This window comes from Oncorhynchus clarkii, chromosome 27 (genome assembly GCF_045791955.1).
Source record: "Oncorhynchus clarkii lewisi isolate Uvic-CL-2024 chromosome 27, UVic_Ocla_1.0, whole genome shotgun sequence".
Lineage (NCBI taxonomy): Eukaryota > Metazoa > Chordata > Actinopteri > Salmoniformes > Salmonidae > Oncorhynchus > Oncorhynchus clarkii.
Window position 1 is genome coordinate 23,186,869 of NC_092173.1, and position 17,042 is coordinate 23,203,910.

General features: G+C 42.3%; 1 protein-coding gene across 1 annotated transcript; it reads right to left on the reverse strand.

Moving 5' to 3' along the window:
• Positions 1-521: 521 nt before the first annotated feature.
• Positions 522-16,937, reverse strand: LOC139386015 (immunoglobulin superfamily, member 5b). Its single transcript, XM_071131347.1, has 10 exons — positions 16,854-16,937; positions 16,350-16,668; positions 15,585-15,664; positions 13,970-14,281; positions 8,954-9,253; positions 8,432-8,569; positions 6,645-6,669; positions 5,362-5,450; positions 4,972-5,042; positions 522-3,012 (listed from the first exon to the last, which is right to left on the reverse strand). Exons 3-10 carry the CDS (start codon positions 15,628-15,630, stop codon positions 2,899-2,901), a joined length of 1,095 nt encoding a protein of 364 aa, XP_070987448.1. The 5' UTR covers positions 15,631-15,664; positions 16,350-16,668; positions 16,854-16,937; the 3' UTR covers positions 522-2,898.
• Between the last annotated feature and the right edge of the window lie 105 nt (positions 16,938-17,042).

The window sequence follows — 17,042 nt, forward strand, 5'->3', positions numbered from 1 at the left end:
CTTGCCTTGTGTTTACTCAATAGAATAACCTGTGTTTCTATATCTGTACAAGCCCTGTTTCTATCCGTCACAAGCAGTTCAAGATTAAGAATATACTTACTGTATGCAGACTGTTTAAACAAGCATGCAATAGAGAACCAGAGAACCCTTAGCAAAGGCTCCATTTATTTATTCATATGTTAGAAAAGCCCCTTGAAGAGAGGAGTGTTTATTACGTAAGAGCTGCCCCCAAAGGCTGAGAGACAGGACGGCACCTGAGAGAGACTGTGCAACGTGACTGCAGCCTCACACAAGAACCTGATCAGGTGGAGAGCTAAGAAAGAAAGGAGGAGAAGCAATGGAGAATGAGTGAGGGAGAGACAGAGATGCTGCCAAGATGTTGATGCTGGAAAGGCACACCTTGGGGTATCCTAGCGATATGAATACACCGTTGATGAAGGGTAACTGAAAACCTTGGAGCTCACTTGAGCTCCAGGGAGGGTAACATTAGTCTGGAAAACAAAACACAGAACAGAGTCATGTAATAGGCCTCTCATATCATGCCCCTCTTTGTGAACCCACTGGAGGATGTTTAATTTATTTAATAGCCGCTGCATTGACGGCACGGCAGGCGTTTGGTGTGGAAAAACAGAAGGCTGGGACAATCACGTTAGGGCTAGGCCACTTTCCTCTCAGGCACAGGCATTATGGGATTTTTAAGAAGGAGAAGATCTGTACTATCACCCATCTGGTGAAATAGAATTGCAGTGAACAAAACGCCACCCAATAAGGATGTTATGTCTTTCATTTACTTTCTATTAAAAGTTCTCACTCACTCTCTGACACCAAGTGGAATCTTCAAACTACAGGCTGCACAGATACAATTACTGTACCATTTACAGATATACAAATTAGACTAGAAAACCACATCATCTGCATATAAAGAGGTATTAAGGTCAGGGCCCAAACATTTTGCTCTGTGGTGTTTCTGGCCCCTTCTTCTCCACCAAGGTCACAGACACTGACAAATCAAATCAATGTGCTAAATGGGTCTATAAGAATGCATAAATACATTGAGATGTCTGTGTGTTTTCTATTCACAAAGCATAAGCCACTGATTGCATTCCTTGCCACTTTCCACCCCCATGCTGTTAAAAGATGTAACAAGTCAAGTGCCCCGACCTCTGAGATAGAAGTCATAGGCATGTCATTATTTTTTATGCATGCCGGCTCTGTAAGTGACAGTAACGCCAGTCTGACTATAGAATTGCTATGACAGGTTCATATACCTCTGCCACTCGTGACTATTCTCCTTTACCATTATAAAATGCAAATGTGATATCATCCCTTCTGCAAGAATATCCACATTCCAATGCATTGCTGAGCCTCTCTCTCACAGGAGCAGCAGCAGCATACCACTCCAAGCTTTTCCATGGCTGTTGTAGCCGTTTCCTCCCCTGAAAAGGGAATTTATTGAGTTAGAGATATAAGGAGGCGAGGGGAGAGGTGCTGACACATATTGGACTACGGTTTAGCTGTCAAAATGATTATATGAAGAAAAGGGAAGAGGGGGGAACAAGGTTCTCGGACTGGCTATTGTTGGTGAAAATGGCTCTTTCAGATTAAACATTTTATGACACCCTGGTTCCGCCTTTGTGAGGGACAATGACTGACCGAACACTGTGGCTCTGCAAGTTAACTGGGGTTTGGTTGCTCCTTGGTAGCTTAACTCTATTCAGGGGTAGATAGAGACAGTGAATGGTCTTTCTATTAATGCCAGTAGTGTGTATTGAATACATACATTATTGAATCCCTTGAGTTCCATCCAGCATGGTCGTATTGCGTAACATACATTTACTCTCATATAATATAGAACATGCTTTATTTTTATATCATAGGCAGCTTTTGAAGAGAAAGTTTACATATCTCAAGTAATAAAAAGCCATTTTTGTCTTCCGTTTTGTTGAAAGTCACTTGTATCCATTTTCACAGGAAGGGATAGCATACATTATTAATGTTGGCATCATTCATCAATGAACACAGGAAGGTATCCCTATCCTATAACACCTCAACTGGAGGAAAATGCCACTAGAACACCTGCTGTCACTCACTTCCCAGGCCTTATCATTGACCATTGTGATGATTGGTCAATACAGACCCATGTAACTGCCGGGTTAACATCTACTTACAAGGAGGTCTTGAAACCATGCCACTATATCACCGAAAATTGTCCCATGCTTTATCTTTTCCAAACCCTGTCACCTATGAAAATGTGAAACCTAGCTGAGCATTGTGATGATGGTGAGTTGGCCATGTAACTGTTGACAGGAGGATTAACATAGGCTTACACAACAGATATCAACGATGAACCCATGAGTCAGTGGGGTCCAGGCTATTGTGTTTCTTAATCCATATCACTAATATACCACAGTTGATTTGATACCTAAATGAGGACAACAGCGCTGTGCGCAGCTAGCTTGATTTTAAACAACACTATACATCCTACACAATCTGACTATAACTGTTATACAGCAAACTAAGAACCTTACACAGTCAAATCATAAATCACAGTGTGCACCTTATAAGATGAATCTGTTGTTTTCAGTCAGAAAGAGAGAACAACTCCTCCTAAAACATGGGAAGAATATGTGAGTGAGAACAAAAATGTATGAGAGAGTCAGTCATCTGATGTCTTGGTCTGTGTGATCCCAAAAACTGTGTGAACACAAAACCCCACAAACAATATGCAGTGACAATACAAACATTTAAAAAAAAGTTTACATCAAGTGAATATACCTACTGTATGTACAATAAAGTGTGATACATTTAATGAAAAGCATGTTGTGTAGCATAATTGGCAATGTTACACTAATGTAACAGTAAAAATCCAGCATATCTTGTTTGGACCCCATACAACGATCACACCGTAGTCATTCTTCTGACTGTCTTGGAGCCATCTCCACAGTGGTCAGTTGGGGCAGTACTCTCTCTGGTGGTTGGCGAGAAGTTACTGGAAGAGACAACATCTGGGATCTGGAATATAGAAAATGGGAATATTTTGTGACAGTTGAACTTTTGACCTTGCGCAAAGCTACTTGAAGGACAAGGCAAGGAGAGTGTGGTTGCCGTATCGTTCTCCCATCACCATTACTGATCATGCAACAACTCTGAACATTCCTTTGATCAATATTCCAATCAGTTACTGGTGTTATTTCTTAACTGTCTTTATAAAACCATCTAAGAAGCTCCATTGGCTCATCAACACTGATGAACTAATATCCAATATATTATTGACTAACTTTAATCTACATTTTGAACAGTCAGTTAGTTAGCCTGTTATCATATACAGTACAGTGGGTGTATTATGAGTAAATCATGGGCCCTTGTCAAAACTAGTGCACTCTATTTTATTTTATTTTATTTCATCTTTATTTAACCAGGTAGGCTAGTTGAGAACACCTTTATTTAACCAGGTAGGCTAGTTGAGAACAAGTTCTCATTTACAACTGCGACCTGGCCAAGATAAAGCATAGCAGTGTGAACAGACAACACAGAGTTACACATGGAGTAAACAATTAACAACAAATTAACAAGTCAATATAGTCTATATACATTGTGTGCAAAAGGCATGAGGAGGTAGGCGAATAATTACAATTTTGCAGATTAACACTGGAGTGATAAATGATCAGATGGTCATGTACAGGTAGACTGGTGTGCAAAAGAGCAGAAAAGTAAATAAATATAAACAGTATTGGGATGAGGTAGGTAAATTGGGTGGGCTATTTACCGATAGACTATGTACAGCTGCAGCGATCGGTTAGCTGCTCAGATAGCAGATGTTTGAAGTTGGTGAGGGAGATAAAAGTCTCCAACTTCAGCGATTTTTGCAATTCGTTCCAGTCACAGGCAGCAGAGAACTGGAACGAGAGGCGGCCAAATGAGGTGTTGGCTTTAGGGATGATCAGTGAGATACACCTGCTGGAGCGCGTGCTACGGGTGGGTGTTGCCATCGTGACCAGTGAACTGAGATAAGGCGGAGCTTTACCTAGCATGGACTTGTAGATGACCTGGAGCCAGTGGGTCTGGCGACGAATATGTAGCGAGGGCCAGTCGACTAGAGCATACAGGTCGCAGTGGTGGGTGGTATAAGGTGCTTTAGTAACAAAACGGATGGCACTGTGATAAACTGCATCCAGTTTGCTGAGTAGAGTATTGGAAGCTATTTTGTAGATGACATCGCCGAAGTCGAGGATCGGTAGGATAGTCAGTTTTACTAGGGTACGTTTGGTGGCGTGAGTGAAGGAGGCTTTGTTGCGGAATAGAAAACCGACTCTAGATTTGATTTTAGATTGGAGATGTTTGATATGAGTCTGGAAGGAGAGTTTACAGTCTAGCTAGACACCTAGGTACTTATAGATGCCCACATATTCTAGGTCGGAACCATCCAGGGTGGTGATGCTAGTCGGGCGTGTGGGTGCAGGCAGCGAACGGTTGAAAAGCATGCATTTGGTTTTACTAGCGTTTAAGACCAGTTGGAGGCCACGGAAGGTGTGTTGTATGGCGTTGAAGCTCGTTTGGAGGTTAGATAGCACAGTGTCCAATGAAGGGCCGGAAGTATACAGAATGGTGTCGTCTGCGTAGAGGTGGATCAGGGAATCACCCGCAGCAAGAGCAACATCATTGATATATACAGAGAAAAGAGTCGGCCCGAGAATTGAACCCTGTGGCACCCCCATAGAGACTGCCAGAGGACTGGACAACATTCCCTCCAATTTGACACACTGAACTCTGTCTGCAAAGTAGTTGGTGAACCAGGCAAGGCAGTCATTAGAAAAAGTTAACTGTCCTCCGGCCAGGGGAGGACGATCTGGGCAGTCCCTGCAGTCCCCGTCAATGTGAGAGCCTGGGAGGTGTCAGGGACTCCGGCTGCAGTATGGAGACTGACTCTGCATTATTCAGCTGCAGTAAGTGGCCCTCTCTCCCTCTCCTTACCTTGTGAGCGCTGATGGAGTTCATCTGGCTGTGGGTTTCCCCAGTGACGATGAGGTCACTGCGGCCAGCGTCTGTCGAGTGAGAAACAGGCATTTACCTGACCTGACATCCCCTCTGACCATTTCACTGTACCACACTATGCTCAGGGGAAGAAGTATAGTACAACGGCTCCAACATAGAACATGGCGTTATTATTACATCATAGTCAATTATAGCCTCTAATGCTGTTAGTAGCCTATAATACTCTTAACAAATTCTAAAAATCACAGATAAAATAGAATAGCCTATCCATTCTGATTTTCTATGCCTACCTACCTCACTGATCTCATTAGATGTTGAAGATAATGTGTCCTAATGAGGAACAGGGGTATTTGTCACCCTGACTCTCACCTGAGTGGCCCTCTGTGGTGTATCCCAGGTTGACCTCCCCCCCGGTCTCCTCGGCAACGGAGCTTCTTCCGCTCTTTGATTCGTCTATCCTGTGGAAACCAAGAGGAAAAGCCCAATGGAAAATATGACCTATTCCTACAGATCTCAGTCTCCTACAGCAGGAAAATGGTGTAACCTTGAAAGAAGCAACAGTTTTGTGAGCTTTATGTTGGTACTATAAATTGTCTTGTCTTGTGACTGCAGTGTACAGGCTATAGTGTTTATTTCCCCATTGTAATCTGCTGATACCTATGAAAAAATAAAGCCATTATAATTATTCAATTTATTTAGACTTAACAACTCTTCTGTCAGCGTGTTCACTGCTTCAATAGTAAAATTAGGGACATTAAAACTGCTGACAAATCTACTAGCTATGTTTGACCCTCCCTAGAGTATACCGCACCAGTTTGGCACAGCTCCTTGACTCAAGCCCTCTCTGACCAAATCAAATCAAATCAAACTTGAGCGAATACAGAAGCATGCTTGCAGAATCCTCCTTGGCACGGCATATGCCCTCACTTCATGAGAGAAGAGAGAAACTGTGCCTGGACTTCAAGTCCCCCTTCAGAGACTGATTACCTGCCTGCCGAGGACAAGTGTCAGGCAGCTCCACCAACAGTATACATCTGCTTTCAATTCCACAGGCCAGGACGTCGCACATTCCATACCTATGCAAATTAATTTGAGTCTCCTGAATGTACACATTGTCATGAATTCCACTTGTGAGATCAACTTGGATGTGTTATTGTGTGTGTATTGTTTTCTGTTTCCTTGACTGCCATGTGGATACTGTGGAGTAAACTATAGTTCCAGTCTTAATGTCCATGTTATAATCTAATAACCATCTAATGTTCCAAATGATTCTCAATTCTTTATTTAATTACCTATAAAATCCCAGTCTCTTCTCAGACACAAGGTAGACTCGGAGCCATATAAATACATGCCTTTGGGTAGATTTATTTACTGATTTATGCTGAGTCCCAGCAGTAACTTGTGTAAAGGACTAATGGAATTTTGTATCAATAGGATGAGACTGTATTAGTTCCCTCTCACAAATGTTTTCCATAAATCGTTTTATGGATGGTTAGTCACGTCCTCGAAACCACATTTGATCCTGGATCTTCATTTGTCAGCTCTCGCCAATAAAAATAAATATCTGTACCGTTTCAAACACTGTATAATCCCACATCAACAAGCAGGTTGAGAGGTTAGAAATAATGGCACAAAGAGCATCAAACTCTCACCTTATTTCCTCCGGTAGGCTTGATTCTGAAAGACAACCAAATACAGAAAAATACATGTCATGATCTTATGTGATCTTACATTATGGCTATCATACAGGATTTTCACTGTCTCAATGCTCAATCTAGACCTATACAGTAATCCTGACCTTGCTTGTGGTTGCATAGACCACAACATCATTTAGTTTGCTCAGTGTCTGAAGCTCCAAAATACATTCTTAGAAAAAAAAGGTTCCAAAAGGGTTCTTCAGCTGTACCAGTAGGAGAACCCTTTTTGGTTCCAGGTTATAACCCATTTTGCTTTCAGGTAGAACCCTTTTGGGTTCCATGAAGAAAGGGTTCTACCTGCAACCAAAAAGGGTTCCTCAAATGGTTCTTCTATAGGGTGAATGAGTGTATAAGAGTGTATGACAGCTGTAAATGCAGCTTTCACTCGTTTTGGGCCAGCACACACTCACTGTAGCCTGAGGTCACTTAAGAAATGTTAGAGTGAAAGCCTGAGCTGATTGTTAATGAATATTATCACACAGCATCATTACCTTTCTTAGCCCAAGGTCCTGGCCAGAGAGAAAACAATTCTATAACAATGGCGGTACAGATGGTGCCGGCCCAGGAAAAGGATAAACCAGACTTTTTTACAGGAGGAGAAATTGCCTCGTCCTTTATTGTTTTAAACCCACACTGTTCAAAGTTATTAAGGTGAATATATTTCATCCACATTCTGTCTGAATAATTACAATGCATACATTACTCTTCAGTGTGTTGGATTAGTTCAGGGAGCAAGACTGACTTGGAGCCATGCCATTTTCTTAAATGGGAAAAATACTGATTATGTTGATTTGACGCTTAGCTGCCTGGGAATTAAAATAAGGAAAGCAGCGGGAAAGGAACTGGACCAAATCAAGGACAGTGAAAAGATACCAGCTATTGGTGAATACTGTAAATGTACTTAAGAGGGCACACCTGCCTTATTAAGATAATCCTACACCTGCCAAATAACGGCCCTGATTTGCACTGGTCTGAAATCAGTTTCAGGGATTAGAGCAGTCTAATGTATGACTCAGGGGCAAGTTCTGTTGTCTCACACAACAGCAAGACGGCCGCCTCGTCGCCCACAACAACGATCACCTCCGAGATGGCTCTCCAGAAACTCCTCACCAACCATCTCTACCCCTAAAGTCGCCAAAGACTCACAATACATTCTAGTCACTGGTTGCTGGTAACCCAGAAAGACATTAATCCCAGGGGTATGAAGTTGAAGATTTTTGGGAGTCATTTCAGAGACATGTTTGTGGATTGTGGCCCCTATTAGATTCATAATGAATCAGTCTTGGTATATAAACTAAAATAAATATATATGTAAAAATAAACTAAATATGACTGGCTAACTCCTGCCTAATGTAATTATCACCCATATTCATGAGTCTGTCTACCTGTGTTAGTGACAGAATAACTGCATTTCCATAGAGTGACCACCAGGAGGTGCTGTGTCCAGTGTGTCTCTCCTGGACAACTATCTCTCCATGGTAGTGCTCCTGTATTTTACGGACAGGTGGGGGGTTAGGCCAAAGCCAGCACTTTAGACCTGGAGCATTCCGCTGACAGTTGAAGTTCTGTATGTGTTCAAAAATCCATGATCTTGCCGATGCAGGCGTGGGGCACACTGCAGAATCACTACGTGTGACAGCCTAATTCCTTTATTATACTTTAATCATTGTTCCTGTGCGGGGGGTGGGGGGGTGATGGATATTTTTCACTGAGCCGTATAAAAAGAAAAGAAAGGTGCTTACTTGCTCTTCTCCTCCGTATGTAACAGAGGACAATGCAGATGCTTAGCAGCAGGAGCAGGAGCACGGCGGACACGGAGGCTGTTACTGCCATTAGAACAGCGCAGTCGTCACATACATTCTCCACACCCACCTCTGCAACTAAAAAAATAAGGTCCTTTATGAGGTTTAGTCCCAAAGAAGCTGAAAAATTGCATTCTTCAATTAATGTTTTAATCAATAGACTATTATCAGGGTTTGCTGGCAGGGAGAGTGCCGTCTTTTGTTTACCCTATTGAATGTATTTCAAGACTACCCAAACCACAGAGGGGAAACTCTGTGAACGCAGCAAATCCTGCAGAGAGATTGGGAACACTTTGCTCCACTTCAATGGTGATTAAAGCCTTGTGTCTATCCTGCAATGTCTTTCTTGTAATTTCTCTCATCACCAATAACAATTCCCCACCATCTGCTTTCACTGATGAATATGTGGACATAGACAAACCCCAGCTCAGAGTAGAGAGAAAGAGTGTTTATGTTTCTCACCCACAGTCAGACGTACACTGCTGGCCTGGGGCGTGGGGAGGGCAGAGACAGAGGCTAGGCACTCCACATGAGAGCTCTCTGCTGCCTGGACGCTGAGGTTACTGGTCAGGTTGTAGAGCCCATCCACATCAACAGGCCCTTCAGTGCTGATGTTGTACTGACTCTGGTCCACCTCTCTGCCATTCACAAGCCAAGTCAGACTAGGCACTGGGTACCATCCTACAGCCAGGCACTGGAACAGGATCTCTTCCCCCTTCAGCACAGTCACGTTCCCCCCTGTGATGGCCACATTACCCCTCTCTGGAAAGAACATTTTAAATGTTTTGGGATACTGTATGTATTTTTTTTTTTACAGTTTACCAGGTCATTCTAGTCCATTGTGAGACTGATAGGGATTCTCAGATCGCAATTTACCTGCTCACTTATAGAGGCTTCTTACTCTTCCTAAATGATTAATCGTGTGCCTCGAGGTCTCAATTGGCTGATGGGAGAATGCCTCTTTCCCCTCTCAGACACTGGCAACCAAATAAGCCACTTAGACTGGGCAATATCGTCTGTGAAGTCTATTGTCTGGCAGAGTGAAAGGCAGACGGCGCAGCAGAGAATTGCTATAGATAGACAGATAATTACTGACGCTTTGTCGCTTTGTCTAACCGAATTACATTCAGGATCAAAGCTTTCAATGTTCTGTGCACAATGACGGCTCCCCCATTCGTCATAGGCTGCGCTTTCATATTTGATTTGGTGTCATATACTGTAAGTTGATGTGTAACTTTGATTACACCGACTCCCCTATTGAAAAGGCTGTAAAAGGAATCTCAGCAGTGCAATAAAGTAATGGGGATCAGAAGAAGAAAGCAGCATCTCACTTCCATGGACTAATAAACTACTGCAACTAATTATGGATGAAAGATTGATACATTTGAGGAGAGATAGTCAGTCTCTCACAACATGAGGCTCCTCCCCATCATTCCAATCTAAGTGATCTCTGAAATAAGGTTTCATAAGGTTTGTTAATCACAGTAAGCCTAGCCATCTTAGACAGGCTTGGTGACTGTTTCCTGAGAAGATGCTGTGTTTTTTCAATAGGGCCCTCGGCAGGGAAATTGTAACTCTGAGGGACAGCATTTAATCTGGAAGAAGTATGGGCACTTTCTGCTCAGATTAGCAGTATTGTATGTTCCAACAGCACTAGTGGTTATGCATGTGTTTGTATGCGTGTCTGTGTATGAATTTATTCTGATGAACATCCAATCACCAAAGGCATACTCTGATTTACACCAGTGGCCTCATCTTCGGCTCTAGCCCTTACAGCACATTCTGTTCATATTATATCAAACACATACAGACATATTGATTTGTTGAAGAGAAAATGTGTGTGTCTGCATGTGTGTGTCTGCGTGTGTGTGTGTGTGTGTCTGCGTGTGTGTGTGTGTGTGTCTGCGTGTGTGTGTGTGTGTGTGTTCATGTATGTTTGTTTGTTTGTGTGTCTGCAAGCAGTATGTGTGTATACGTTCTGTGTGGGCGTGTTTACATCACATTCATATTGGACAATTAGAACGGAGGGCTGAGGAGAGCAAAGGGCCCGTCTCCAGTGTAGATTTGTGGCTCTCCTCCGATGGTATATTTGGACCAACAGGCCACAAATCACCAGCAGAGTTGCTGACTGGTAACTGGAAAACACCTAGATGCACAATTAACTCAAAGGCTCTGAGATCTTCTGCATCCACACTGGAGGACTTGATCCACCATGCACTATTGTTAATGGGTAGTGGTTACATACACTGAGTATATAAAACATTAAGACCACCTGCTCCTTCTATGACATAGACTGACCAGGTGAATCCAGGTGAAAGCTATGATCCTTCTTGATGTCACTTGTTAAATCCACTTAAAATCGTGTGTGCCATTTAGAAGGTGCCTGGGCAAGACAAAATATTTAAGTGCCTTTGAACGGGGCATGGTAGTAGGTGCCAGGCACACCGGTTTGTGTCAAGAACTGCAACACTGTTGGATTTTTTCACACTCAACAGTTTCCCATGTGTATCAAGAATGGTCCACCACCCAAAGGACATCCAGCCAACTTGACATAACTGTGGGAAGCATTGGAGTCAACATGGGCCAGCATCCCTGTGGAATGCTTTCGACACCTTGTAGAGTCCATGCCCCAACGAATTGAAGCTGTTCTGATGGCAAAAGGGGGTGTCCAACTCAATATTAGGAAAGTGTTCCTAATGTTTGGTATACTCAGTGTATGTCAGTTATAATGTGTAGAATTGGCAATAAAGGAGGAATCCTGTAATATATTGAAGGCAATGGGTCATTGCTTTGTTCCCTCCTTTTTGCATGGATGACTTTGTTCAGGCTTTTAGCTGAGCTCTCAGTTTGCAGCAGGGCAAAATTAGCTGAATAATGAGAGCAGAAAGGGGAATATCTGAATATCTTGTATTGTGTAATGTCGTCATCATCATCTTAAAAAAAAATATGTGTTTACATATCATCATCATAACCATCTCATTCATTTTTATGCTAAAATGTTGCAGAGTAAACATCATTAATACAATATTTATGTTTTCATCGCAAAATTAATTATTATTTCACAGCTTTTCTTGTTACCAACCCATTTGTCTTTGGTCCAACTTTCCAATATGAGTGGAGTTTATAATAAGATTATAGGACTTGTGAAAAATGTAGAGGAGATATCAGCAACACCTCCTAGCATTGCTACTGTCCATACCAGCTTATCAGTTCTGGTGAATCCTGGCCCAGTGTATGGGTTGTAATCAATCTTTATGTTTCTTCATTTCTGGCTGAGTATTCTCTGTGGTAATTCTTTTCCATGCAGGGCATCCCCAGAAAACCCTCGGAGATGATTCAGTGGAATACTTTTGGCTTGGAGAAATAACAATTTCAGCTAAATCTGAGGAGGAGCTCTGATTCTTATCCTGCCCTGACTTTTGAACACTATTCAATATTTGTGTTCCTCAATCTCTCCACACCTTCGCCCTTGTGGAACAGTCTATCTGCATGCTGTCAAACGTAGTGAAATCAGAGAAATGCATTGTGGTTACAGTGGCGCAAAGCACTGCATCAACGATCAGAAATTGAATAACGAAAAGGAAAACAGTAATGTCCTCCAGATCCAAATAAAAGTTCAAGAAGAGTATTTTCAGTCATTCATGAACTTGCTCCAAATACATCAACATAATATATCTGAACAAGATAACCAATAGTTCAAAGCACAGACAGTGATACTTTGAAAACCATGCCTGTCAAGGAAATCCATTATGTGAAACACTACCCTTATAACTTAGAAGATAACAGTGGTTTGAATCCACCTAGTGGAACAAAATAATGGATACAGGGATAAAGGAAGAGGGGAAAAAGAGAGAGAGATAGAGGAAACAGGAAAAGAGAGATGGAGGGGAAAGGGGAAAGTGAGAAAGAGGGAAATAGGAAACGAGAGATAGAGGGAAACAGGAAAAGATAGAGGGAAACAGGGAGAGAGGGGGAAAAGGAAAGGGGATACCTGGTCAGTTGTACAACTGAATGCTTTCAATCGAAATGTGTAATCCGCATTTAACCCAACCCAACCCAACCTCTGAATCAGAGAGGTGCCTTAATCGGCATTAACAAGTCGAGAAACAGTGATGGAGAAACATATGGAAAGAGAGATAGAGGGGGAAAAGGGAAACAGGGTGAGGGAAACATATGGAAAGAGAGATACAGGGGAAAAGGGAAACAGTGATGGAGAAACATATGGAAAGAGAGATAGAGGGGGAAAAGGGAAACAGGGTGAGGGAAACATATGGAAAGAGAGATAGAGGGGAAAAGGGAAACAGGGATAGAGGGAAACAGCAAAAGAAGGATAGAGCAATAGAGGAATACAAGGATAGAAGGAGGGCGTATCAGGTGAGGGATGACAGACTAAATCCTGGCTGGTATATCATTTTAATTATTTAACCTTTATTTAACTAGGCATGTCACTTAATAACAAATTCTTATTTACAATGACAACCTACCCTGGCCAAACCGGACAACAGTGTCCAAATTGTGAACCACCCTATGGGACTCCCAATCACAGCCAGATGTGATGCAGCCTGGATTCGAACCAGGTACTGCAGTGACGCGTCTTATAACTGGCGCTCAGGAAAGTGCCCTCCACCCTGTATTTATAACTAGCCCAATCGATTTCCATCCCACACACTCCAACAATGTCATACAGCCCATCAAAACAGCTAATGCAGCAGTCTTCCTTTGAGACAGGCCCCAAATGAATTCCCTCCATTGATATACACCTGGATCGATGTCCAACAACCAAATCAGCAGCTGTGAGAAAAACTAGAGAAAATCTACCTCGCGCATGAAACCCCAAACAAGTTCAAACAAAAGCTTTCAATTAAAAGAACAAGCCAATAAGACTTAGGAATACATTGAGTTTTTGTCTCTAGGAGTGTGTGGGTGGCATCATCAAGGATAAGGTTCAACTTTTTGTTTATTCTGCTTTTCCTCTCCTAGTCAAGGTTAAATCCTTCCTTCATGTCTTCTTTCATTTTTTTATTTAACCTTTATTTAACTAGGCAAGTTAGTTAAGAAAAAATTTGTATTTACAATGATGGCCTACCCCGGCCAAACCCGGACGACGCTGGGCCAATTGTGCGCCGCCCTTTGGGACTCCCAATCATGGTCGGATGTGATTCAGCCTGGATTCTAACCAGGTAAAGTAGTGACGCCTCTTGCACTGAGATGCCCCTGAATAGTGTTGCCACTGTTTTGTTTTCTTTGTGTGTGTATGCACGTGTACACGTGAGTGTGCGTACATGTGTGAGAGACAAGGAGAGAGAGAATCCATAAGAAACTAAAATCTCACTTCACAGCTGCCTTTTGAAATACTCTCTTGAAAAACCTTTGCAGTACAGTAGCTGTGGATCCTTTGTTTCTCTGCCATACTAAATACTGTCAGCCAGCCAGTAGGCAGCCACCTCAAGGACAGCCGAATGAGAAAAGCACACAAACCTTGAACAAACAGATCGGCAGTTTGTCTCTGGATGTTTTGGAGGTCACAGGTCACCTGCCCCTGGTTGCTGCGCTGGACTCTATTCAGTGTAAATTCCCAGCTGGAGAGCTGATTGGTGGAGCAGTTAATGGCGTTCACATTGGGGTTGTTTGAGAGAATACCGTACTGGGCTGAGATGGTCAACACAGAGCCACCGTTGAGGATCCACACCATCACCTCCCAGGGCTCAGCTGTGCTGCAGATCAGTCGGGCCGTGTCACCTCGCAGCAAAGTGATGGTTCTGGGATTCAGCTGCATCTGGGAATTCAACACTAACAGGGACAGACAGAGACATGGGCGTCAGAAGCATGGTGGTCGGGGAATGTGGGTGACATTGGGGTGTTGTGATAAAATCATGATTGAGTTATAATAGAAACCAATGACACATTTCAGTGTTTGAATCCCACTGAATCACTCTCTGATATGGTATATGAGGTGTGACTGTCTTGGTTGATTGTGAGGCTGTTAGAAACAAGCACGATCTGACTAAGATTCATCCTCGAAAAAGCATTGCATAAAACTGACTCAAGAAGAGTTTTGAAATGTGACCTACTCAAGCTTATCTCGATCTTTCTTACCCCAAATTTGCATAGACATCTTTTGAATGCAGACAGAGGTAAAACATTAGTCACATGCTTGTGACTAGACAACAATGTAAACCAGTGGGTCCAAATGAGGAGAGCGACTCTAAATCTGTGCCGACCTGTCCAGATGGCAAGCAGGATTTGGCTCGGGCAACCAGGATTTACAGAGTAGAGTACAGACCAAAAGGACAATGTAAATTAGGGCCCATAGCAGCAGCAGGCAGCGGGTGGGCGCTCTTTAAGTAGCACTGCGCTGGGATGGGTAAACAAACACATTAACAGCTGAAGTGCCATGTTAGATTTAATAACCAACAAGACCGTGTACCTGGTTAAGAATAGATAGACTGTATAGTCTGTGAGGAGAAAAGCTCTGCTGTGAGACATTTACATTACTCTCCTTCTTTAGAAAAGTCATCCCCCAATTGAATTTCAGTGGTGCATCACAACTTAATTCCATTGATAAAGGGAGGTGTAAAGGGGAAAATATTAATGGGTCTGGTGCAACTTTGGAATATGAAATAATACGCTAATTACCAAGTAATCTGGGTGACGTATAAATTGTTTGTGCAGTGCTAACTGTGTTAGCTGATATGGCCTGTGTGGAGTCATAAATGATGTATCCATTTGGGAAATTAGGTCTGAGAAATATCTAGGGCAGCTTATATAGCTCATACTTTTATGGGAGAATGAATGAAGGAATGAACATTTTCATGCTCTAATTTGAGATGGGATTCAGTGACACTCTTGTCCCTGACCACTATATCCTCCAACTAACAAGAAACACCACCAATTTGAGGAAATTAATTATGCAGAGCACATATATCATTAGGAAGTTAATTAGTGTGCCTGTGGGTTTAATATCAAGAGGTTCAATGATCAACCACATTGTGGTGGTGGGGGGGGGGGGGGGGGGGGGGTACACAGGCAAATGAGTGACTTCTGATATAATAATCTAACCCAAGTGTAGCCCTTGTTGGTATGACAGTCTCACCCTGAGCCACACAGGCCAGCAGTATCAAGGCGATGAGGTTGTCCATACTTTCCAGAGAACAGTCAAGCCATTGTTCCAAGCTGAAATGACACAGAGACAACAGAGTGAGATAAAAAAAATACATTACTGAACATGTGTTCATTACAGAATGGATGTGGCAGTGTTTTACAGATACAATCATGAACACCATGTTGGCAGTCAAAGGCAGGAATCTGGATTGCTTTCTTTTCTAAATTGGCAGGAAAAACATAATTTATTTTGTGTAATGATATTGTCATTCAAATTTAAACATCTACTACCTCTGATTAAATGTACCAAAAATAAATCAAGGTGATTCAAGCTTTTTCCACTTCAGAGAACGTTCTTCTCATATAAATGAAATTGACTTATCTCAAATAAGAAAAACACATCCCTAAAGTTTGTTCTCTAATTGTTCTCTAATCCTTAAGGTATAGTTTGAGAAGATACAATCTCAGTAAAATAGAGTAAGTCCCCAAAAATATACTGAAGAGATACAGACCGATATGCACTATAACATTTGTATTGTGTAATCTCGATGCAACTTCTCAACCCTATATCTTGTAATAATCGTAGATATCCAATAAATCATCCCTTATATTATATCTTTATGGTAATATGCAATGTTTGTCCTCCTATTGTATATGCTAGATACCACAGAGCTGCTATATCCCACAGAAATATGTTGACTGGGTGAATTCATTGTTGAACAAAATACAGATTTTTTACAGTATCTATCTCACTTACCTCAGTGTGAGGATTTCTGACAGGTACTGCACCACAGGCTGTGAGAGGAGGAACACTATTGATGATGCTTCTGATATTTCCTCTTGTGTGACGGTTGTGTACTGTAGCTACCATATCACCCAAAACCAGCCTGTTAAACATTACCACAGACGAATGGGAACTTTGCTCCCTGCCTCGAACAAATGGTGGCAAACATACATCATGACTCACTCCCACAGTCCCAGTGAGAACAATGCCATTGAAATTCCCCCAGTCTACAGAGGCTTCATGGCAGCTCCCCTCCCTCTTTAGGAGAATGGGTCTGGACAGACATCATGACCTGTATGTGAATTTAGAGGGAGAACATTGATCACTGTAATGCCAACCGACCAAAAGTATGCTGTGTTCCAAGGGAGAGCACATACAGTAAGGACTCTGAGACCTCTGACAATTTTGATTTGCAAAGTATGTCTTCAAAAGAGAGCACCAAATATCAAATTTCTAGGACAAATTCACAAAACTCACCCTTGTAATACTTTATGCATATGTGGACATAAATGTGTAAATGTGGTTTTCTTTTCCACTAAATTCTTTTCACGGTGCAATACCCTCCTCCCTAGCTCTTTCTGGAGTCCCCAGAGATAGGCTTTACACTGAGCTACATCCTGTTGACTTGACCTTGCACTGCCCAGCCCTAACATTGTAAACTGATCT